We start from the raw sequence: 24,498 nt of genomic DNA, 5'->3' as shown, positions 1-24,498 counted from the left end.
TTCAGGGATTTATTAATATATGGTGACTGGAGCCCCAGAGGGCGCGGGAGTGCTAGAGCAAGACAGGGCAGGACATCATTGTGATGGTGATGGGCAGCCTGGCACAGAACAGACGGCAAAGGGGCATGACTTAGTAGCTGATAAAAAGTAGGGGATGGACAAGAGGTGCCTCAATCCAACTCTCCCTTACTTGGGCCCATTACACTCAAGCTTGAGAGGAGAAGATCCCGGCGCAGAGGACGCAGGGACACCTCCGGTGCCCTACCCGCGGTAACCCCCGCAGCCTTGACCCGCTCGGCCAATACGCATGCGCCCGCTCCACCAGGCCGGGTGCGCGCCCCGGTAGCCCTACGCATGCGCGGCCTCGCGGTTGCAGGTAACAGACAGGAGCGAGCGCGGTGCGCGCCTGCGTCGCGAGGAGGAGCCCAGGTGGGGCGGGGTTTAGACACCACGCGCGCTCTCGGTCCCGCCCCGCCCCCTGTCTTTTCCTGGTGGCACGGCGCACGCGCACCTCCGTGCTACCCAATTGCCGTTGGTCAGTCGTGGTCTCCCGCTGTGTCCGGCCGTACGTGGGCCCAGGTGCGCCCCGGCGGCGGCGAGGTTCCCGAGAGAAGCCCTGTTGGAGCTCCTGAATCGTGGGGGAGCATCTCCGATATCAAGGCCTTCCAAAAGGTTTTCCTGAAATCCTGACCAAACACCCTCAGAAATACTGAAAAGTACTCTCCAGGAAATCCGATAGACGACGCCTGAAATCTCCTCAGAATCTTCTCGAAATTCGGTCAGACTTCTCCCTCAGAGCCTGCCGAGCTACCCCCCCCCCATACTACTATTCCTTTCCCAAATACTATCAGGGACACCCCCGCCCTGCCCGAAGTCCTGTCAGAGATCCCCAGAAGTCTCGTCAAACCCGCCAAAATTCTTGTCAGAGTACCTTCCCAGATCCTGTCAGAGACCTCTGGAATCCAGTCAGACACCCCCAGAAATCCAGAGACGCCCCAGAAACCTGCTCAAAGACCCCTTTAAGACCCAGACCCCCTTAAATCCTGCCTGTGTCCTCCTCCTGCTCTAGCCTGCCTGTCAAAGACCCTCCCTCACTCTCCCTCCTCCCCTCAAGTCCCTATCCGGGGCTACCAGTGCCAGACCTTTCACTACTCAGGCCCCATAGCCATCACCCCCACCTCCACCCCGACACCCCTCCAGCGTTGTCCAAACCTGGAGGTCTCCCTTCAAAGACCGCTTTTTCTAGGACATTCTAAAAGTTTCCAGGAAGTGTGCACTCCATGGCTGTGGAGCCGGCTGAGGCCAGGGAGAGCAGGGTGTAGGGAGCACTTGGAGAGGAAAGGGGTGACGAGCGGGTGGGGTGAGGACAGACAGGCCCTAGGTGACCTGATGTTGACCATCTGCCCTAGTGTGCCCAGTTCAGCCCCGATGGGCAGTGTTGTCCGGCGTAATTATTAATAGCACCATTCTTGCTCTTGAAAGTGTCCTGGCATTGGGACAGTAAGTCATATAGTCAAGCTGGTTATAATGGAGGCAGGACAAGTCATTGTCAGGGCACAGAGGAGGGAGTCCCTAACTGGTCCGGGGAGTCAGGGAAGGCTCCCCAGGGAGGCTGTAAGCCAGAGCAGGGGCCACAAGTGCCATAGTTGTGATGAGGGTGAGGGCCCTGGAGGTCAGCCAGAGGAGAGAAAAATGACAAAAAGAGACAAAGAATTGCAGAGAGCACTCTGTCCCACACGAGCCAGAAGGGCTAGGACTTAGTCCTGAGGGCGCTAGGGATCCATGGCAGGGATCGGAGTAGGAAAAAGATGGGGTCACATTCACATGGGAGCCAAACAGTTCCTAAAACAGGCTGATATAGCAGAATGTCAGTCACCCAGGGCAGTGTGAGAATCCAGACACAGCAGCTCATTCGGAAACATTTTCCCAGAGTAGGGGGATGTGAGCCAAGACAGGAAGGGCTGGAAAGGAGATTGTCCCAGGCAGAAACCAGGGGCGGGGGGCGGGGGGCGGGGGGGGGGGGGTGGAAACAGCCATGCCGGTGTGGGGGAGAGCATGCAGTTCAGAGCTGCTGGAACTGCAAGTGTGATTTGGGTTTGCGGAGGTGGGCAGGGCCAGGCCATGAAAGGGCCTTCGATGCTGGGTCCAGGGTCTAGGTTCTGTCCCTGGGGTACTGGGGAGCCATGGGAGCAGGAGAGGGGCAGGTCAGCTCTGGGGCCCTGTGGGGATGCATAGGAGGGGAAAGTCTGGAGACCGGGAGGCTTGGGAGGATGGGATGAGGGTCCAGGAGGAAAGGATGGGGCCTGGCCCAGAGATGTAGGGAAGGAGAGGAGTGGACAGGATAAAGTCGTAGGGCAAAGAGAAACCAGGTTAGGGACTTGACAGGAAGAGTGGAAGGGAAGCAAGGAGGGAGTGACCCCCACCCCCAGCCACTCTTTGATCTCTGCTGCCCACTCCTCGCCCCCCCCCTTCCCCAGCCCACACCTCCAATCCATAAAACAGGTCTGAGCGGGAGCTGCTCTGGTGGAAGCAGGGGTGGGCAAACAGGTTCTGGGAACCCAGAGCGGCCTGGGGCACAGGTGGGGCGGGGTGGCTGGTCTGAGGAGGCTATGCCCATTTGTCCTTCCAGGAGCTCTCAGAGCCTTCGAGCCTTTGTCAGCCCCTCCCAGGGATGGAGGCAGACTTTTAGTTTCTCCACCACCTGCAGAGCGACCGGGGTGGCCCATGGACGTTCCAGAGGGCCAGGCAGGTGGCCCTGCTGCAAAAAGTAGGTGGCTATCCCCTTTTTATCCCCATGGGAGGATGAGGAGGGAAGCAGTTGGGGAGTGGGTGCCACGTTGTGCCTCAGGGACTTGAGAGAGGTGGCTTGGGGTGTCTGAGCCTCCACCTTGGTGCAGGGTTGGAGTGGGAGAGTTAGCTGTCATTGAAGGGCCCGCTGTGTGCCCACCTGTGTGGACACCACATCTTGTCTGCTCTGCGGAAGCTGGAGCAGAAACCTTTGCACTCGCTATATGTACCCTCTGCGAAGGGCACCCTTCCCTAAGGCTTTCCCCTCACTTCATTCAGATCTCTCCTTCCTTTGAAAAGCTTTCTTTCACATTCACTCCCCTCTCCTGCTTCTCCTCAGAGCACGGACAGACATCTGTTTGTCTGTTTTTTTCTCTCTCTCCCACTAGAACATACTTTCCGTGAGGTGAGAGTCTGTTGTATTCACTCTGGTTCCTGGTCCATAGAGCAGTGCTGCCCAACTTGTGAGCCATAATTGTGATTTTAAATTGTTAGTAGCCACATTTCTAAATTTTTAAAAAAGATTTATAGCCTTATTTGAAAGAGAAAGTGGAGGGGAGGGGCAGAGGGAGAGGAAGAATCTCAAGCGGATTCCCTGCTGAGCATGGAGCACAATGTGGGTCTCTATTCCATGACTCTGAGATCATGACCCGAGCTGAAATCCAGGAGCTGGTCGCCCCACTGACTGAGCCACCCAGGAGCCCCTAGTAGCCACATTTTAAAAAAATATTTATTTATTTGACAGAGAGAGAGAGAGAGTGCGCAGTAGGCAGAGCAGCAGGCAAAGGGAAAGGGAGACGGAGAAGCAGGCTCTCTGTTGAGTGGGGAGCCAGATGTGGGGCTCGATCCCAGGACCCTGAGATCATGACCTGAGCCAAAGGCAGACGCCTAACTGACTGAGCCACCCAGAAGCCCCTTGTAGCCACATTTAAAAGAAAAAGAAACAGGCAAAATGAACAAGAATAATTTTATTCAACCTAATATATCCAAAGTGGTATCCTTTCAGCATGTAATTAATATAAAAATGTATTGGAGATATTCCTTTGTTTTTTCATACCAGGGCTTCAAGATATGGTGTGTAGTTTATACTAACAGGGTGACTTAAGTCTCACCACAGTTCAAGCACTCAAGAACAGTGTGTGGCACGTGCCTGCCCTGTTTGGTTAGTGCTGCCCTAGAACCATGTATGACTCCAAGGAGCTCAGTTATGGTCCTTGATTGTTTGGATGGATGTACACCCAAATGGTGTGAAAGCCAGCTTCAGAAGTAAGAGGAAGCGGGCAGCCCGGGTGGCTCAGCGGTTTAGCGCCACCTTCAGGGCATGATCCTGGAGACCCAGGATCAAGTCCCATGTCGGGCTCCCTGCATGGAGCCTGCTTCTCCCTCTGCCTGTGTCTCTGCCTCTCTCTTTCTCTCTGTGTCTCTCATGAATAAATAAATAAAATCTTAAAAAAAAAAAAAGAAGTAAGAGGAAGGGAGACACTGGGTGGTCCTCTCTAAAATTCACCTGCTAAGTGGGAGAGCTTATTGTGATGGGGGAAGAGGCTCCCACCCTAGGGGAGAGACAGGACTGCTTTCTTTGAGGCTCCCAGGGTCCAGCAGCAGGGCTTGCATCTTTTCTCCAGGCTACGGGCCTGGACTCTGGCCTCAGGAGGCTTTCCAGAGGGGAAGGTAGGAGGGAGACACCTGGGTGCAGGGACCAAGGGCAGGTGGACCAAGAGACTTGCCACAGCAGCTTCATGGACACCAGCAGAGGGCGTGCAGCCACCAAGGATCCCGTGGGCCAGGGCCAAGCCAACTGGGGAGGCTTCTGAAGGAAAGGGAAGGACACACCCGGGAGAAATGGAGACAGACCCAGGGAGGGAGGGGGCAGAGATGCTGAGACTGTCAGGCAAGGAGAGAGAAGGCTCGGGGAACAGAGAGTCACCGAGATAATGGGAAAAGAAGCCCAGAGACAGAGAAAACAGAGAGGCAGGGCACCGGAAAGAGAGAGATGGGGAGGAAGATGGAGAGAAGGAGCCAGAGAGAAAACTAGAGAAAGGCAGAGACAGAGAGAGATAGAGACACTGAGGACGGAAACAAAGAAAAGAGAACAGGAGAAGCAGTGACATGTTCCTGGGGGACCCCAGGGAGGGACTGAAGACCCGTATGGATCCCCTGAGCCAGACAGTCCCCGGTTGACTCTGGCTCCACTCTCCCTAGCTGGGCAGCCCCAGGGAGTGACCTCTCAGGCTGTGATTCTCACTGGGCCTCAGGGTGCTCCTTGGTTACCTGGGGAGCACAATGAGAGGAGCAAACAGGAGAGTTCAGGTAAAGCTCCAGCAGGGGCCCTGGTGTCCCCCAACTGTGGGTTCCTTCCCCCTTTTCCTAAGAGCATGGGTTCAAACCTGAAGGGGCTGAATTTTAGCTCTCTACAAAGAATCCCCTGAGACTAAAAAGAATTAGAGCAATCATGGACACCTGGTTGGCTCAGTCGGTAGAGCATGCGAGTCTTGATTTCAGGGCTGTGAGTTCAAGTTTCACATTGGGGGGCAGGGAGCATACTTAAAAAAAAAAAGAAGAAGAAGAAGAAGAAGGATTTGTATGTTGAACAGGTGACCTGGGGCAAATTCCTAACTTCTCTGTGCGAGTCTCCTCCTCTGTAAAATGGGGCTAATGATAACAGCCACCAGGGTCCATACAAAACCCCCAGAAGAGGAAAGGCATCCACTAACTGCTAAATAAATGTTCAGTTCTGTTATTTAGCCTCTACCACATGCCAGACCTTCAGCCCAGGGCCTTTCTAGATTTTTTTTTTTAAGAATTTTATTTATTTATTTGACAGGGAGCGAGCACAAACGGAACATGGCAGGCAGAGGGAGAGGGAGAAGCAGATTCCCCTCTAAGCAGAGAGCTTGATGAGGTCTGGATTCCAGGATCCGGGGAATCATGACCTGAGCTGAAGGCAGACACTTCACTGATGGAGCCGCCCAGGCTCCCCAGCCTTTCTAGATTTTACCTCACTTCCTCTCTGGGAGGGAGGAAACAGCCCCATTTTCCAGAGGAAGAAACTGAGGCTCGGAGAGTCTATGCTCCTTACTAGGGTTGCCTCTTGGGTCTGTCAGACTGCTGCCCATGCGAGACCTGCTGCCATACCCGGTTGTTCAAGGGCAGGACAGGGAACCTTGAAAGTCACCTCTAGTTCCAAAGACGCAGAGTCCAGTAACTCCTGGGGTGGAGGATCTCCTCCTGTATCTTGGAGCATTTATTGAGTGCTTACTATATGCCGGTACAATAGATACAGAGATGAACAAACAGTCCTGGGGACATGCACATTGTGTATCTCTGTTGGGAGGGCTGTTCCCATACACAAACCTACTGCTCCCAGTCCTGGTAAGGGAGGGAGGGGGATCAATACCCACTCATTTTACTGGTGGGGAAACTGAGGCTCCAAAGGGAGAATTGACCTGCACACAGTTGCGTAGCTGGGCTCTGAGCTCCTAACCACTCCCTGACTGCCTACCCTGCCTAGATCATTCACCCCTCTCATCTCAGGCCCGGGCTGTGGGCACCAATGACGCCAGCCTCGCCTGGGGATTCAGGTAGGAGAGAGACCCGGCCCCCTAGACAGGAGATGCAGCCGGCAGAATTGATCCAGGCTGCCCACGCCTTATTGGATTGTTCCTGGCTCCTGGGCTCCCCTTCACCCTCAGCTCCTCCCGGAATCCTCTCTTTGCCCTCCTCCGCCCCTAGCCCCCTCTGAGCAGAGCCTGGGCGGCAGGAGAAGAGAGGAGGAAAGGGCAATCTCAGAGCTTTTGTCATTCTGGGTTCCCAAGTGGCTTGGACACAAAGGATTAGACAGCAGGGGGCACCTCCTGGCCTGAAAGATGGGACCCGCATCCCCAGGGTGGGGAGCTAGGAGGCCACTCAAAGACCCTTACATTGCTGTCCCCACTAGCCCCAACTCCAGGTAGTTGGAGTTCCTTCCCTGCTGCAGGAGCACAGAACCTAAAGCCATTTCTCTCCTGCCTTCTCATGGGTGGGCAATTCCTCTTGTCTCCCCAGTGTACCTCTGGGACCAGCTGGAGGAGGGGAGCCTGGGGACGCTGCTGAGCTTGGAGGAGCAAATACTCAACTCTATGTTCGAAGCTTGTGACACCCAAAGGACAGGTTGGGAGGCTGCAAGGGGGGGCCAGGCAGCCCTGGGCCTGTAGACACACAGAATAATAAGGGATTGGGGGCAGCTGGAAACTGGGGAGCCTTAGAGAGAGGGATGGGCTAGGAACCTTTCTTGGGGGGCCTGCAGGATGAGCTGGGTGATTGTGCGAAGCTTTGGGAAGGAAGTAGGGGAAAGGGATGGAGGCCATTCAGGGCAAGGACATTAATGGAATAGGGCCTGGGGAGAGGGAGAGAGGGCAGCCCCCTTAAGCCTGATAGGGCACAGCAGGTCCTCTCTGGTCTACCTTGTGAGTGAGGATGGCTGGGCTCCCATTTCCAGGTGAAAAGGTTGACTCAGAGGAGAGGAAAGACTTGCCCAAAATGTCTCTGTTAAGCCATGGTGCTGGGGGGATTGTGGGGGGGGGCTCCAGCCCAGCCACTGGTGTCCTACTTTCAAGCTATCACCTGTCCCTACCCCCCACCTGCCCCAGAATCCCTCACATCATGGTCTGTCCCCAGGCATTGTGGCTGTGACCCATGTGCTAGCCTACCTGGAGGCTGTGACAGGCCGTGGCCCCCAGGATACACGCCTCCGAACACTGGCCTGCAACCTGGACCCCAATGGGGAGGGTCCTCAGGCCACTGTGGACTTGGACACCTTCCTTGCCGTCATGCGAGACTGGATCGCTGCCTGTCAGTTGGATGGGTAGGTCTCTGCACCTCTAGCCCTCCCCACCCCCGGAAGTCCTTCCTAAGATCTAACCTCATACCTGCTTACTGCAGCCAGCACCCTTTGGGCAAAGAGGCCTACTGTAGTTTGAAGGAGACTGAGAAGGAGAGAAAAGTGAAGAGATGGGGTTGGGAGGATGGGGTGGAGGGTCTGAAGACAAAGTTCCTGCGATGGGGGGAGGCAGAAATAAAAGGGACTGGAAGGGGGAGGAATGAGGGTGCTGGGGGGCCGGCAGAGGCCTCTCCCCACCCCTTCTCCAAACCCAGTCCTTGCCCTCTTCTGTTCTTCCATCTGGCCCTGGGTTCCTGCCATCTGGCCTTACCTTCCTCCCCATGGTGGGGCTCTCAATGCTCTTGCTCTCACCTGACTCGGCCCCTCCTGCCACCAGCAACCCTCCCTGCGAAGCGAGGCCAAGCAGGATTGGGGGTGGCTGCAGGGGGCTCTAAGCCTCATCCCTTTGATACAGGGGATTAGAGCTGGAAGAGGAGACAGCCTTTGAGGGGGCCCTGACCTCCCAGCAACCGCCATCTGGTGAGACTACCATATATAGAATAAAGCAGGCAGGCCCAGGGTCAGACAGTGGGGGGACTTCCCACCAGGGGACAGAGCCAGGGGCATGGGGTGGGACCCCTGGAACATTTGCTCTAGTCTGGAGCTGTGAGTTTGGCCTTCCAGGCATCTCTATGGCTGCCTCCCCCACCGTCCCTGAGCTTTGGGTTTTTTTTTTCTTCAGGGCTGGTTCCAAGTCCTCCTCCTAACTGCACCCCTGTCATAGAGGCCAGGGAGCCCCGGCCCACCTGTCCTTGTCAGCATAATGGGCTCCTGTCTACTCTCTAGTCTTTGATCCCACAGGCCTACCTGCCCTCCAGGGTCTTTCGCTTCTGCGATTCTCCCTAAAACTTCCCACAGCTGGGGAAGCCCCACCTAGGGAAGCCCTGGGATGCCCCAGGCTAAGGTCCCTGGCTGTCCAGGCTCACTCACAGGACTGCCTGTCTTTCCTGGAGAAATCTGACCATCTGATTGAGTCACTTGCCCTGCTATTTGGTTAGTTGAGCTGTTCCCAATTTTATCCCTAGGGCCTCACATGTAGCAGGTGCTCCATAGAAAAAGCTCTCCCCTTATACCTTACAAAAACAAAACAAAAGCAAATCTACATGTACAGTTTTCTTGACATTCCCTTGAACCTCTTCCTTTTGGGCTTGGGGGGCCATGGGAGGGGCAGGTAAACTCCGGTTGAGATAACACCCCTCCCAAGTAGGGGGAAGGTCAGGATGTGAAGGCTGGGGAGGAGGTTGTGGGTCCAGGAGGAGAAGGAGAAACCTGAGCCAAGAGAGTGGAGCAGAGTCAGGGAGGAGGGGTCAGGGCCTGGACTCCAATGGACTGTGGGGATGAGGAGGAGCGAGGGAGGGAGGACAGCCCTGTGGCTGGGTGGCTGGGTGGCTGGGTGGGAGGGAAACCAGGAAGAGGAACAGGTTTCAGGGCAGTTGAGGGGCTGCCACCGCCCATGTCAGGTGTGGTGAATCCAGGGCTATGAGAAAGATCCAGCTTGAGCTCAGGGTACCAATGAACAAGAGGCCTTTCAGATAGTGGATGTAACCATAGCCCCAGGGGCAGATGAGATGACCCAGGGCAAATGTAAGGGTGAGGCTAGTGGAGGCCAAGGCCGCAACCTGGGGGGGCGCCAAGGCCGCAACCTGGGGGGGCCCCACCGCCTAAGGTCACCAGGAGCCTACCACCCTCTGTCTGTCTCCCTCCAGGATGCCCAGAAGCCGAGGAACCAGCCAACTTGGAGAGCTTCGGAGGCGAAGACCCCAGACCTGAGATGTACCAATGCCCCCCCACCTCCCTTCCCCACTGCCCACGCCCTCCAGCCTCCACCCTTAGAGCTTGGGGTCCTTGCGGAGTGGGTGAGGGATGGGATGGGCCATGCTCCCAGAGAGCGGGGCAGTCTCTCTATTGTTTCTCTTTCTCCAGAAGAGCCTCATCTCCCCACTGCAGCCACCCCCTACCCCGCCTGGGAAGGTGGAGGGTTGTGGCCTGTGACCAGCCCTTCCCTGACCTCAGGCCCGCCACAGCTGACCTGCTGAGCAGCCTGGAGGACCTGGAGCTCAGCAACCGCAGGCTGGCTGGGGAGAACGCCAAGCTCCAGCGCAGCGTGGAGACAGCTGAAGAGGGAGCCACACGCCTGGGCGAGGAGATCACAGCCCTGCGCAGGCAACTTCGCAGGTGGGCCAGGGGCCTGTGTCCCTCTTACCGCAGCCCTACTCAGCTCGCTTTCCATGTGTTCTCCCTGCACTTCCTGCCCTGTCTGTGACCCCACACTGTCCCTTTCTGCACTTCCTCTTTCTGTCCCACCCCCTTAGTCTTTTAGGTAGAAACTGGGTCTCTGTCCCCTGCACCAAATTCCTCCCCTCCTTTCCCTCTGGATCTCTGTACCCAACCCCTAGGTCTCTGTCTAGGATTTTCTCTGTTACTTCCCGCTTTCTTGAGTGGAGCTATCTCTACGGTTTCCCTCTCATGTGGCCTACCTGCCCCACCCCCACTCAGTACCCAGCAGGCTCTGCAGTGTGCCAAGGCTGTGAATGAGGAGCTGGAGGACCTGAAGACTCTGGCCAAGAACCTGGAGGAACAGAATCGCAGGCTCCTGGCCCAGGCCCGGCAGACGGTGGGTTCTGGGCAAGGGGCACAAAGCTGCTCTCTTCCTTCCCCCTTTCTTGGAGTCTGAGCAACAGAGCCTGACCATGGAATAGAAGTTACCCTGGCTTCCTCTCTGACTCCAGATCCTGTTTGCCCAAGACTTAGGGTCCAGATCTATTTGCCACTCCTCTCATGACAGGGGGGACAGCAGGAGCCATCAGGGCTCCCAGACTCATCCTCCCAGCCTTGCTCCTCAATAACCCAGATCCAAGATGTATTCCCAGGTGTGGGAGAAGGCCAATATGGAGGCAAGGAGGCCCCAAAAGAAGCCTTTGTCCTCTCTCTGGGGTTGTTGTTCAGGAAAAAGAGCAGCAGCATCTGGTGGCCGAGATGGAGACTCTGCAGGAGGAGGTGAGCTGAGGCCTAGTGCCCATCCCCACCCATTCCCCAAGCCTCAGGACCTTCCCACTCTACCCCTGCTACCCTCAAACACCCCAGGGAGCCTACACCCAAACACCCTGATGGTCTGTAAAGGGAGATCCCAGAATCCCAATAACATACAAATGTCTCTGAGGGTCTTATCACTGCGTGTAAGTATGGCCCCGGTTCAAAAGAGTGAGGACCATGGGGCAGACTGCCTGAGTTCACGCTGGGGCTGCTTACATAAGCATGGGCCAGTACATCCACTCCCTGTACCTCAGTGTCCTCACCTATAGCAGTGGGCAAAATAACAGAACCTCCCCCATTGGGCTGCCTGAGATTTGAACAAGAGGAAGCATGAGGCAGGATGAATGGGAAGTGCTCACTGAAAGTTAACCAGTGTTGTTCATATATTAGCATTTTTTTAATGGTGGAAATTTACACAGGCCTTGAAATCAACCCTGAGTTCACATCCCATCTCTGCCACTTATAAGACAGCTTAATATCAGGCATGGGTCCTCCCTCCCTCTGGAGCCTTTGTTTTATCCTCTAAGAATGCTAGGAGGCTGTTTGGTGGGGTTGTTATAGAAATAAATGCCTGCGTTCAACCCCAGGGCCTAGCACGTGTTGTCTGAAATGGCTCAGTTCAGCCGCATGTCTGATTCAAGCCCCATCCCATCCAAGAAAGAAATATCATCTCAGTAAATCTGGGTCCACCTAGGCCTTTTTAAGTGGAACTGAAACTCCTCAATTGATGAAACTCATCACTGGCCCCCTGCAAGGTGGCATCTAAGTGTTCCAGGGATGGCAGTCCTCGCTCAATGTCTGTTCTCTCTGCTGGTCACAAGATTGATGTTGATCATCCCATCTGGTCTTCAGCCTTAGTCACCACCACACGTTGGCATCCACTGGGAGGCTGACATTGCCTCTGGTCTCTGGACATACAGTCCTCACTGCATCTGCTGGTGGTGGCCCTTGAATCCCCAACACACGAGGGCCCCTAAGGCTCTCCCTCAGCCACTTCCACACCTTCCAGGGCCACAGAGGAGGCTTGGCTGCTTTCCTGAGACTCTTTGTGGCCACAAGTGGCCTCTGCCTCCACTCCTCACACAGCCACCTCCAGTCTGTTACTCCCGGGCCTTCCTGTTTCTGAGGGCTGAGCTGAGAATTGCCACCCCCCCCCTTGGATTCCCAGACATCCCAGGGGTTGCATGGTTCAACTACACCCTTCCTCTCTACCCCTAGCAGCTAACCTGGGGCTTGGGGCTGATTCAGGGCCTGCTTTCCCTCAACTGCTCTCTTCTTTGACCCTCCCACAGCCTTCACTGCACTAAGGATCTCTGCCCAGTCCAGGCAGTGATACTGATTCTGTCTGATGTCCCCAAATCTCTTTGTCCTACATCTGTATTATAGCTTTTATTTTTTTTTTTATTTTTTGTATTATAGCTTTTACATTTAAATCCCAAACTTTTCCACTGTTGTTCTCTGACTCTTATGTGAAAATTCTGACCTCTGGACGATAGGAATCTCACCATGGGATGGCTGTTATAGTGTGAGGCATGGAGTGCAGACAGGATGAGACTATATTCTTCAAGAACATCTCTTTTTAAGAACAAAGAGAAATTTTTCCCTAAAGCCCCAAGGCAGAACCTCCCCCCTTATATCTTATTGCCAAAGTGACATCATATGATTATAGCCAAACCGCTCTCTGGCATGGGTAATCCAACCTCGAATGGGCCAGAATCCTTTCAGCTCCAAGGAGAGGACCAAAGAATTGGTGGCTTCAATCCGAAGGACGCTCATTTCCTTAACAAGAGGCTTTAAAGGTCTCTGGGTTGATTTGGTGACTCAGGCTTGTTCCTCAGCCTGTGGCCTCGTGATCACAGATGGCTGCAGCACCTCCACCTTCGTGGTCTCATTCAAAGCAGGACAAAGAGGGGAAAGGGGGTCCAGTTAATGCTCCTCCCAACACCTCTTTTTTTTGTCAGAAGGAAAAGGTTTTCCAGGAACACCCCCACTATACCCATCACCCCAGCATACCTCTCTTCCATCGCACTGGCAGGAACTGGATGACAGGACACCCCAAGCTGCAAGGGAGGCTGGGAGAATACCTGACCTTCCTCAGCCTCTGGAATGGGAGATGAAAAAGGAAGAAGGGACATGAATGGCCACTGGGTTAGCTACCCAGCCAGTTCTCCTGAATCTGCTGCAAGTTCCCTCTTATTCACCCCCCAGGGTGGGGCTAGGACCTGCCTGCCCACGTGGAGGGTAGACCCCCAACAAAAGCAGAAGAAGGAATAAGCAGGGTGTATGGCAGCCAGCAGTCTCTGCCGCTTCCCAGCCCAGAAGGCCAGCTGCCAGGTCAAGTGCCTTGAGCAGCGCCTGGGACATCCTAGGCGCTCGATAAACCAGAGCTATTCTTGGTTGCCTCCTCCCCACAGCAGCCTACAGAGCATCTATAGATTGAGTTCTCAAGTTACAGTCAAATAATGCTGGAATAAGGGACACTCAGACACTCGGCTTTCCTATGGAGAATCTACAGAGTAGGGCTCGGATTACTGCAGAAGAAGGCAGGAGAGGCTGAGTAACCAGGTTCCCTGCAGGGTGGCCCAGGATCCAGCCTCCAAATCCCTGCCAGGTGGACAGATGTTGACACAGCATTCCTGGCCTGTCCTTCCTCTGCCCTTCACCTGGCAGCGCAGGCCCGCTGAGACCAAGAGGGAGGGATGGCTGATGGAGGACTTGGAGCCCAGCCAGCTGAGAAAAGGGAGGAACTGGCCTTGGTGTCCCCAGGGGGACTGGGAGGAGGGGTGTGGTGAGGAAAGTCCAGAGCCTCTCTGCCCTGAAATGCTTTTGCCCGTGGCTACTTCACATCAAATCAGGGCAAGTTGCTAAGTTTCTGGTCCCTAGAAACTCTAGTAGACTGGATTTGGGGCCATTTTATTGTTAGATCCCATTTCCTTCTTTTCTGGGATAATTCTCACCCTGGAGGACTCAAGGTGCCCCCGACCTGCCTCTTGAGGAAGTCCCTCATCCAGGCTTCCACAGGGCCCAGGCCCTAGGCCTCATCAGAGTCTACCTTCGGCATTGTTATATCTGCTTCTGTACCTGTCTCCACCTCTAGCAATGAGCTCCCTGAGGCCAGAGATGAAACTGGTTCCCTACTCTCACCCAGGGTGCGTCTGGCTCAGAGTCTGGTTGTTAGAAATGAAACCTTTAGAGTCAGATCTGGGTTTGAGTCCATTCACCATGTGACTTTGGCCAAGTTTCTCAGCCTCTCCAATCCTCAATTTCCTTTGTAAAATTAAGAGGTGGGGGAGGGGTGATGCCAATAAAAACATTAACAGTTGGGACAACCAGACATTACATTCTTCCCGAATGGTGCAATATGACGTGTACAGCACCCGTGAAATCTTCCTGCCAAAAGATTGAACGGGAGCCTGGTCAGGGCCCTGGAGCTACCCACTTCTGCAGAGGAAGTAAAGAGGTGGGAGGAATGTGGTGAGCATCCAGCACAGAGAATGAGAACTCAGGAAGCCAAATCCTAATGCACCAACTCCACAGGACAAATAACCTGATTTCCTAAACAAAAGAAGGGCCCCCAAAATGTCGGGGAGGTGAGCAACCACTGTCAGAGGAAAAGAACTGAGACATTTCAGCCAAAAACCACAGCAGACCTTGTTTGGATCCTCATGTAAAAGACTCAATGTGAAAAGATCTTGTGAGACAACCAAAATGAAAAAAAAAAAAAAAAAAAAAACAAATTCTATATGCGATAGTAAGGAATTATTACTTTTGTTAAGAGTGATAGTTGGTATTGTGAGTTTGGTAAAGTAAAAAATTCCTTAAGCAGGAAATTAAAATGCCGAGAGTCGTTCCAGATAGAAATAATAGAATACCTGGCATTTGCTTTAGAATCATCTGTGAAACGAAACAAGACAAAAAACCTTGGAGGAGGGCAGCCCAGGTGGCTCAGCAGTTTAGCGCTGCCTTTGGCCCAGGGTGTGATCCTGGAGACCCAGGATCGAGTCCCACGTCGGGCTCCCTGCATGGAGCCTGCTTCTCCCTCTGCCTGTGTCTTGTCTCTGCCTCTCTCTATCTCTCTCTCTCTCTCCCCCTGTGTCTCTCATGAATAAATAAATATTTTAAAAACAAACAAACAAAACAAACAAACAAAAAAAAAAAAAAACCTTGGAGGATAGGGAAGAAACCAGGGAAATGTAAATAATTACTGAAGTTGGCTGATGAGTAGTGGGAGTCCATTATACTGGTATTTTTACTCATGTGTGTGTGAAAAACATGAAGTTTTGAAAATATCTTAAAAACATGTATTTTACATTTCCTGAACATCGTTCCATAAGTGCAGGGTGCTATTCTGAATGCTTTGTGCTTAGTAGCGTGTGTTTGCATGAATTACCACCTGTATGACTTGGGGGGTGGGGAAGCAGGCGGTGGGCTAGGGGTGGAGGTTGCTTAACCTGTCTTTACCTTCACAATACTGCAGAAGAAATGAGGTAACACTTGCAAGGTGTTCAGGACAGGCTAGCAGATACTGTTACCAGCCCTGTGAAGTACATTTGTGTACCCAATGATGCACAGAGAAATCAAACTGGGACCTCATAGGATGGGTGGAGGGGTTAAATGAACCCAAACCTATAAAGTGCCCGAGGCCTGTCATGGCATGTCAGCGGTTGAGAAAATGCCAGCTGTGGGTACTAATATTCCCATTGGCTGAAGTGGACTTGACGGGTCTTTTCCTTCTTCCAGAACGGGAAGCTGCTGGCTGAACGGGATGGAGTCAAAAGGAGGAGTGAGGAGCTGGCCACAGAGAAGGAGGCTTTGAAGGTGCCACCCCTCCCTGGTGGCCATTTTATCAGTTTCAGCCCCTCTGGCCTCGTGAAAGCCGGGGCCTTCATCCAGCCATCAGGCTCCCAGGGCTCTGGGCAGCTCAGCTGCAATCCCTCTTGGGATAGCTCATGTCCAGAGACATCGTGGGAGGTTGAGAGGGGCTTGGGAGAGTTGGGTGGGCTGGGAAGGGCAGCAGCACTAGCTGAGGCCAGTCCCAGGAGGCTGGACAGATGGACAGGCTCCTTCCTTGGCAGTGGCAGCTCTGTGAGTGTGAACGCCTCATTTGCCAACGAGATGCTGTCCTCTCCGAGGTGAGAGGCCCCAGGGGGTGGTGAAGGACATTTACCTCCCATGTGCTCCCGGCTATCCCCTGCCCCTGCCCCAAGGTCTGGAAAGGGAAGTCCTGCCTGGGTCTCATCCCCTGGATAAGCAGCCTGGAGGGGTCAGAGGGTTCCCTGCACCCAGGGTGGCAAGTATGTCCCTGCAGGATTTAGAAACCTGGCGCTCTTCCCCCTGGCCCAAGCTCTTCCCTCAGACTCACCCTGCCAGTCTCCCCTAGCCCTGCCTCAGCATCTTTGCGGGGCTGGGCCCAGTCTCAGGGGGCTTTGGGCTTCTCCAGCGCACTCACCACGCTGAGGGTCTGGCCAAGACGTTGGAGGAGTACAGAACAACCACCCAGGTACCCGACTGCCTTCCTGCCCACCCGTGGCCCCCTGCCTGGCCCCACTCTTCTGCCATCTCTGTGATTTTCTGCCTCCTCTTGCCCCTGTCTCTCTTTTTCTGGAGTTGTGTGTGTCTCTCTCTCTACCTTTTCACTTGCCCTTTGTTTCCTTCCTCTCTCTCCCACCCTGCGTAACTCCATCTCGGGTCCAGTTTCATTCTCTGGGAGGGTCTTGTCACCACTGCATCTCCCCTGCTTATCTTTCTGTGTGCCTGCCTTTCTTTGATCTAATCTGTCTTTAGGGATAACTCTCCCCTCTGTGGGTTCTGAGGGTTCTGAGTCTCTTACTCCTCATGAGTCTTTTACCTCTCCGTGAATCTGTGGCCATGTATCCTGTTTTTAATCTTCCTGGCTGGTGGGCTACCCTCTGGGTTCCTGCTGCTCTCTAGCTCTCTTTGGCTTCCTGAGTTTCTGTCACTGCTCTCTTCCCCTTGTCCCTGGGCAAGACGCTTCTGGAGGAGCCCAGGGAAATCAGGGGAGTGGAACTGACTGTCGGAGGAGCCCAAGGCTGGGAGATGGAGAAGAACAGAGGGGCAGGGGTCCCCCACTCCCTCCTTTGCAGGAACTGAGGCTGGAAATCTCACACCTGGAAGAGAAGCTGAGTCAGACCCAGGAGGGGCCAGATGAGTGAGTGGAACATAAGGGGTAGAGGAGGTAGGAGGGGAGCCCCAAGGCCGGGAACCCTGACCTCCAGCCCCAATGTGGGCAAAGTAGCCACCCCAGAGGGGGTGTACTGATGGGTAGTGGGCAGGCACAAAGAGAGCCTTCCCCTCTTGACCATGTGCCCAGGCTATCAGAAGGGGCCCAAGTGAGAAGAGTGGGCTGGACCAGGCTGCTGCCCCCATCGCTGGGTGTAGAGATTGAGGCCATTCAGCAGGTGGGCCTGGCTCCTGGGGAGCACCCCAACCCATTGCCAGCCCCGGCTCTAACCCAGCCCTGATTCTCACCATACCCCATCCTCCCCCAACGAGGACCATCTCAATCCTTCACCTACATCATCCCCACCCCCATCCTTGGTCCTGCTGCCAAACCCTTCCCAGGCCCTGCCTCTACCCGCTTCCCAGCCCAGCCTCACACCAGCCCCTTGTCTCCTCCCACCCCATGCCTCAATGCCTCAGCCCATCTCCATCCCCATCTCTCACCCGACTTTTGCCTTCACCTGGCCCTCCCTGGCCTTAGAAAGGACTTCTCCTCTCCCAGAAACAAGAAGTGGCAGCCGCTGCTCTCTCAAGCCCTCTGTGTGGAGTGTGGCAGTGGGAGGAGGTTGCCATTGAGACGGATGAGGAAGCTGAGTTTCCCTCTAAAGCCCCAACTGGGGCACAGGTGAGCATGGGAAGGGCTCAGAGACCACTGGAGTCCAGGAGCTGGGAAGGGGGCCTGGGACTCCATGTGCTAGGAGCTCGTTGCCCATCCCATGGGCACATCTTCTGGACACAGAGCCCAGGCCAGCCAGGAGACCATCCTTGCCCTCTAGGGACTGGCCCATGAGGGTAGGAGACAGGAGCAAACAAAGCAAACCCAGACTGCATGGTGGTAATTTTGTAGTTGAGAAAATGGTATCAGGAAGCACTGCATTTACAATGGTTCTGCAGCGGGAAGGTAAAAAGTGCATCCTTCTGACAAATGCCGTAAAAATACAGTAAGCTTTTACTTTTTGGATCTGAGGCACTTTTAAGAACAGCTTAGCCAGCCCACTGTGAAATCTGGAACTCAACCATAGTGGTTGTTTTAGGACTTCTGTAATTACCTGAGCAATATTTCAACATCCTTTGAAACAACTGAGACAATTCATCTTCATTGTCCACAAGAGAAAAGTGAGATTTTAATCTATCAGCACCAAAAGTCTCTGTCTCCCTTTTTTTTTTAAAGAAAATATTGCTAACAGCTCTGTAACTGCATTGTCTTGAAAATAACAATGCTTCAGAATTATACTATTTCCTGTTCTTAAAGGAGAAACTCATTCCTTTGCTACTTTCTCCCTGGGTTGAGAGAAGCTTCTGTGCTTCCCTTCAACACTAGTGCTGTCTGATTTTTTTTAAGTTATTTATTTATTTGAGAGAGAGAAAGGGAGGGAGTGTGAGTGTGCGGAGGGGCAGAGCAAGAGGGAGAGAGAGAGTCTCAAGCAGACTCCACACTGAGAACGGAACCAACAGGGGGCTTTATCCCAGGACTCTGAGATCATGACCTGAGCCAAAACAAAGAGTGGGATGCTTCGCTGATTGAGCCACCCAGGTGCCCCTGATTTGTCATTTACCTCCCCTGATATCTCTGCGAGGTAGGCATCCTCATCCCTCATCCTGTTACCTATGGGAAGCTGAGGCTCAGAGAGGTCACCTGTCCCCAGCCACACAGCCTGTGGGTGGCAGTCACATTCCTCAGAGGAGGTATAAATCAGAGTGAATTCTGCTGTGAGCTCTCAGACGTGCCATCTAGGGGACTGCTGACCTAGGCCTCTGGGGGTCACCAGCTCTCAGTCCTGGAGCTACTTTGTGGAGCCACTCAGGGCCCAGTGGGGACATGATGCAAAGGGGCCATCCCCATGCAGGGCCATGCATGTGCAGAGGTGGGGGCAGGCCCGGAGGGAGCCCAGCAAAAAGGGGACCTGTGTTGTGTGGGAGACTGGAGAGGGGGTCACAGGAAAACTGTGAGTTTATTTTGGAGAAGAGGGAGAAGTTAAGTGGTGTGAGGAAAGAGAGGCCTTGCTGGCAGCAGAAAGTACAGGCACAAGGATGTGGGGTGTGAAAGCACAGAACATGCTTGGGAAATGGAGTGGTGAATGGCTAGGGAGCGATGAGACCGGATTGTGACAGGAATTCCTTATCAAGCCGCCCAGGGCAGGCGGCTGGGGGTATGGTCAGCTTTGAATGTAGAAAGATCCCCAGGGGGACCGGCTAGAGGCAGGGAGGCCAGGGAGAAGCTGGGGCAAGAGTCCAGAAGATGAAACTTGAGCCAGGCCAGGGCCTTGGGATGGAGTGAGAGGAATATGCAAAGGGAAGTGGACAGGGGAGATGGGGCTCTGGACAAGCAGGCTGGAGGCGCAGGGTGCCCCCAGAGACGCCGATCTTATCTTGCAGCCCAGTAAGATGGGACCCTGAGGGACATCCAGTGGCTGCACAAGCCTCGTTCTTGGTTCTGCTCCTGGGGCGAGGGAGAACCAGCCCCAGGGAGGGAGTCCAACAGGTTCTAGAAGTAGGTGGTGAATTCTTGCAGGTGTCACAGCCCCGGAGACCTAACCTTTCCTTTTCCCACAGAGAAACTTCCAAGGAGAGCCAGCACACCCTCATGGAGGAAGACAGGAGCAATCAATGTGGTAAGAAGTTTGTCCCTTCCAAAGCCGTCCCCCTGCCTTGGGATGACACTACATTCTTTGACAAATTCAAATAGCCTACAAGGGTTGAAAGAGCCCCAGGGGAGTGGCAGGTCATTTACTCCTTCATTCATTCATTCCCTCACACTGAAGTGACCCTCATCCTGTGAACCTGGATGAGCCACCCCCAGCCCTGCCCTCAGTGTCTCCTAGCCTAGAGGGAGACAGACTCTGACCCAGCCGGTTCTGGGAGGACATCTGGCATTTCAGGCCACCTGCAGAGCAGGGGGGCTTCCCGGGGAGATGATGCTTGAATGGGGTCCCGTAGGAGCAGTACTCAGATAGGAAACTCCTAGACAAGAGGACAGTTGGCTAGCTAATGGGACAGCTCAATCACTTTGTCACTGTCACTGAACACACCTCTCCCAAGGCCAGGGACCCCTGGGATGGATGACTGAAACCCAGACTGACCCATGGAGAACCCAGGGAGTCAGGAGACAGTGGAGGACTCTGGACTTGGACACCCTGGGTTCAAAGCAAGCCCCAGCTTGCTTACTTCATGATGGGGGTGGTGTGAGCATTAGTGCCACATAGCCCCAGCCCTGGGATTGTGATGAAGCAGGTGCAGGCCTCTAAGGGGACCTAAACCACTGGATGTCTGGGCCCACCCTCCCCTGGGGCCTGGCCTTGGGGCCTGTGGTTTCCTGTGATGCCTCCCGCCTGCTGCTGTCCCCCCTTCAGGCTCTCGGCTGTGACAACTAATGAGGCTGCCTGCCACTGGCCTCTAATTGGACTTGTCTGAGAAAGCTGAGATTGGGCAGGAAGGGGGCTCCAGAGCTATGACCTCCCCCTACGTCACCAGGGAAGGGAAGGGAGGGGGGCTGAGTAGCAGTGAGGGTGGGGGCTGAATCTTGAGTTTCCCAGGATCAGGGCAGTGTGACACCGGGAAGCTGGAAGCCAGGGAGGCAAATCCTGTGCCCCCTAAAGGTGGCAGCTAGGGGTGAGAGCTGTGATCTGGAGAGGGGCCGAGAGAGGAGCCCCCTGGAGCGCAAGTTGAAGTCCCAAGGGATGAGACAGCTGTGTGTCTGACTGGGCAGCAGAGGCTGGGGGCTTACCAACCTGGACACCTTTCTGGGTGCTAGTGAAGACACAGCTGTGTTCTGAGGGTGTCAAGGTACTGGCAGCTGGAGGGCTGGATCCCTGAATCCCTTGCTGGATCCCCTACAAAGGTGGTAGCCAATGGTATGGACCTCTGGGTCTCTCAGGGGGTACTCGATCTGGGCCGCTTGAGGTCTGAGTCCCCAGAGAGGTATTCCAGGGGCTCAGGCAGCTGCAACCCTCAGAGGGGCAGAAGTTGGCAGCTTGCACACCGAAGAGAAATGATTTGTGAGGAGAGATGTTCACAGTTGGCTTCTGGAATCTTGGTCCTAAAAGAAGACTCAATAAACCTGAGACTCACTGAAAAAGACACAAACCTCACCCCCACCCCCGCCCCGCAGGCATAAAGTGGGGGGTGGAGTCCACCCCTGCCCTAGAGTCCCAGAGAAACTCTGAGTCTTGTTTGGGAGAGTAATTGAGCAGAAGCCTCAGCTCCTAGCTAGGGCATCAGCTGGAAAACAGCAGAAGAGAAAACCGGTTTGATCAAGAGACCCTCTTACCCTTTGGGGGGTCACACACTCTTTTGCTGAAAATTCCCCTGTGAAATATGCACACTGACCTACACACAGCAGTTTCCTCATGGGAGGACACCTCCAGACCCATCCATTTAAGAACCCCTGCTTTAAAGGTTCATACAGCTCCACGGTGGGCGAAGGGGAGCCAAGCCAAGCAGTATGACTCTGTTGTCCCCTCAGGTTGCCCAGAAGCGAGAATGAGGAGGAAGTAGAGCCCCAGACCATGGTAAGCAGTCCCCACCCACTCCAGGCCCTTGAGGAGGGTGATGCAGTGACAGCTCCTCCCAGCCCTCACCCACACTCCCACTTCTCTTGAGCAGACAGAAAAATCATTTGGCCAAGAGATAACAAGGCCCTTGCTATAGCTAATGAGAGCGGACAGCGTCGTGGGGGAAGGCCTGCAGGCCAGTGGGCGGCCAGAATGTTCCCAGGGGACCCCCCAAGCGCATACATGGGGCGGCAGCCGCTAAGCCACAGGCCTCACAGACGTGGCTACACCCCCGGAATGCGAAAATGCACACGCACATGCACCCACACACAGGAAGGGGCTGGGCCCTCCCCAGCCAACCCCAGAACTCCCTGGGGCACACACCTGTCATGGCTCTCCCTCCTGGCACCACACACACCAGCAGCTTTGCGCCTCCAAGCAGCAGGGTGAGGTGCAGGTACCAGTCTCATTCTCAGGCTGGGAAAGGGAGTGAAGCTCAGAGAGGAGAGACAGGGAGCCCATAAGTCCTCAGGATGGGAATGTGGGATCCCAGGTATTTGCCGGGCATCCAGGCCGCTTGGAGTCCAAAGCATCCAAGATGGTCTCTCTGAGCAGCCTGACCGCAAAGCCCACCTCCCACTCCCCTCTACGGATACTGGGCCCCACCTCAGTTTCCTCCAAGCTGACTTGACCATGATTTCTCCCTAGTATCAGAGTGGGGGCGGGGAGGGCTAAGGGCCATGTGAAAGCCCCCATGCCCCCCCCCCCACAGAGCAGGCACACAGTAGGTAGGTGGCAGTGGTGAAGGTAGGGGCTGTGATTCAGTAGGGTCCGGTGGTCCTGTGATTCCTTATTATTGCTTTTACTGCCATCATCAGCATCCATGGGACGAAGATGTGGGTGGGAAAGCCTGAGACCAACACAGGGGGTGCCCTTTCAGAGAGACATGGGGGATGAGGTGGCCCCTGGAGGGAATATTTGGGGCTTTCATCTTAAAGCACCTGCAGGTTCTGATGCAGGCAGAGAGCGTGCCCACACTGGACTAGGCCCAGTACAGGGTTAGACTCATGGAGAAGATGGGGTCTCTGCCCCCACGGAGCTTGGATACTTCCAGAATCAGATGCAAATGGAAATAGTAGTATTGAACAGCTCACATAATTATGGAGTGCCCACTGTGTGCCAGGCACAGGGCTCTGCTCTGAGAGCCCTCTGGCTTTTTGGCTTTTACCTGCATTCCCTTCTGCAGACTCCGCTTCAGCCCTGTGAGGAGGGTACTGTCATGGACCCTGTCCAGCAGGTAAGGCAAGTGGGCCATGGAGATGTGGGGTGACCTACGGGGCATACAGCTGGAAGCTGGCAGAACTGAGAACCCAACCCGGCAGGCTGTCTCACTGTGTTCCACCCCTTTCCATGTGGTCACTTCTGTCCTGGTTCAGTGGCCTGAACCAAGGGCCTCTCCCAATCCAAGACCTGAGAGTTCCAAGTTTGTCTCCTTTGTCCCTCCAGGACAGTCTGCCTATCCCTCTGGGGGACCCTCATCCTGGAGACATCCCAGGAAGCCCTCCTGAGAGGTAAACAGGGACCTGTGGGGACTGGAAGGGACTTGGAGGCACAGGAAGGGTCCAGCATGACTGCTCTGCTCTCCTTTCTGTCCAGCAGCCCTGCTGAACCAGAGCTGCAGCAAGCCCTGGTGCCTGTGGTAAAAGAGCTGGTCCCAGTCAGGAGGCCAGTCTGGGGCCAGGTCCACGGCCAACTCTGCCTGCCCACCATGTACCACCAGCCTCTCAGGTGCGCCCCAGAACGTCTCCAGAAGGAGAGTGGCAGTCACACGGTGGGGCTCTACACCACCAGCATCCCCTGCACCTTGCTAAACACTGGACTGCCTCCCACCAGGGTCCCTCGGCACCCGCTGATTCCGGTACCCGTCCTGGGCCTGCTGCTGCTGCTCCTGCTCTCCATCCTGCTGCTGGGCCAGTCCCCGCCCCCCACCTGGCCCCACCTCCAGCTCTGCTACCTCCAGCCTCCTCCAGTGTGAGGCGCTCAGAGCAAGGCCTAGGCAGAGAATCCTCGGGGGCTCTTCCTACTGTTATTACCATTGTTGTGCCACCATGACCTGGGAGGACCCAGGTCCCGGAACCCCAGATACAGTGCTCCAGGACACACACCCCTGTATTGGGTTTTTATGTGAAGTCTTTTGTTTTTTTTTAACATCAGTGACCACAATTCTTAACAATACCAAAACACACCCAATAATGGATTAAATGCTAGGGGCTTATTTTTGAAACCAGCCTGGAGAAGAACTGTGGGTCCACAGCTCTGGATCTCCACAGCCTGGGGGTCAAGGGAGCTGGGATTCTTTATCATCCTCCTGGCCCTTCCTCTTGATCAGGAGGTGGCAGACATAGCTTCATGTGTCACATCTGCAGGAAGAAGGGGACATGTCCCTTTGTTTATAAAGAAAACCAGTAGCCTTCCCAGAGCCAACCGCAGAGCCGTGTTTCTGTCTCATTGGCTGGAAGTGTTTATTGTGACCACTCTTAGCTGCAAGAGAGGCTGGGAGACAGAGCACCTCTTTCCTCTCCTGGCAGAAAGAGGGAGAGATACATGTGGGTCCTGCACACATCACAGATGTCCACTGCAGTGCAAACAGCTGGCAGGAGATGGACCAGTGTGCCATTTGTTCACTCATCACTAACTGCTCATCCATGTGCCACAATTAGACCTTAGAAGATAAAGCTGTAGGGGCATCTGACCTCTGCTCAGGTCATGATCTCGAGGTCCTCGGATGGAACCTCACCTCAGTCTCCCCACTCAGCAGGAAGTCTGTTTGTCCCTCTGCCCCTCCCCCCATGTTTGTGTGCTCTTTCAAATAAAATATTTTAAAAATTCATTAAATTATTTTTTTTAAGGAAAATAAAACCGTAGAAAAATAGGCCCCTCCAATGCCAGCCTGAGGAGCACTGGTTTTCTCCTCAGGATAATGGGAGCTTTGGGAGATTTTATTGCTTGTTTTTTTTTTGTTGTTGTTTT

At 54.5% G+C, this 24,498-nt stretch overlaps 1 protein-coding gene across 10 annotated transcripts; it reads left to right on the top strand.

The window, feature by feature from the left end:
- Window positions 1-517: 517 nt before the first annotated feature.
- KASH5 (KASH domain containing 5) lies at window positions 518-24,358 on the top strand. 10 transcript variants are annotated; one of them, XM_038528248.1, is made up of 21 exons: window positions 518-778; window positions 2,630-2,767; window positions 6,832-6,936; window positions 7,444-7,630; window positions 8,121-8,185; window positions 9,412-9,478; window positions 9,719-9,880; window positions 10,202-10,319; window positions 10,652-10,702; window positions 15,479-15,556; window positions 15,814-15,870; window positions 16,179-16,238; window positions 16,843-16,907; window positions 17,070-17,157; window positions 17,481-17,603; window positions 19,532-19,590; window positions 21,441-21,486; window positions 22,715-22,765; window positions 22,975-23,039; window positions 23,128-23,256; window positions 23,362-24,358. In XM_038528248.1, the coding sequence occupies exons 2-21, from the start codon at window positions 2,725-2,727 to the stop codon at window positions 23,501-23,503; spliced, it is 1,761 nt and encodes a 586-aa protein (XP_038384176.1). In that variant the 5' UTR covers window positions 518-778; window positions 2,630-2,724; the 3' UTR covers window positions 23,504-24,358. The 10 variants fall into 10 exon arrangements, with proteins under 10 accessions (XP_038384176.1, XP_038384172.1, XP_038384171.1 ...); XM_038528244.1 differs by having other exon boundaries at window positions 23,125-23,256; XM_038528243.1 differs by having other exon boundaries at window positions 17,460-17,603; window positions 23,125-23,256.
- The last annotated feature ends 140 nt before the right edge of the window (window positions 24,359-24,498 follow it).

This window comes from Canis lupus, chromosome 1 (genome assembly GCF_011100685.1).
Source record: "Canis lupus familiaris isolate Mischka breed German Shepherd chromosome 1, alternate assembly UU_Cfam_GSD_1.0, whole genome shotgun sequence".
NCBI lineage: Eukaryota > Metazoa > Chordata > Mammalia > Carnivora > Canidae > Canis > Canis lupus.
The sequence above is the reverse complement of the archived record's forward strand: the minus strand, read 5'-3'. Positions and strand labels throughout refer to the sequence as shown.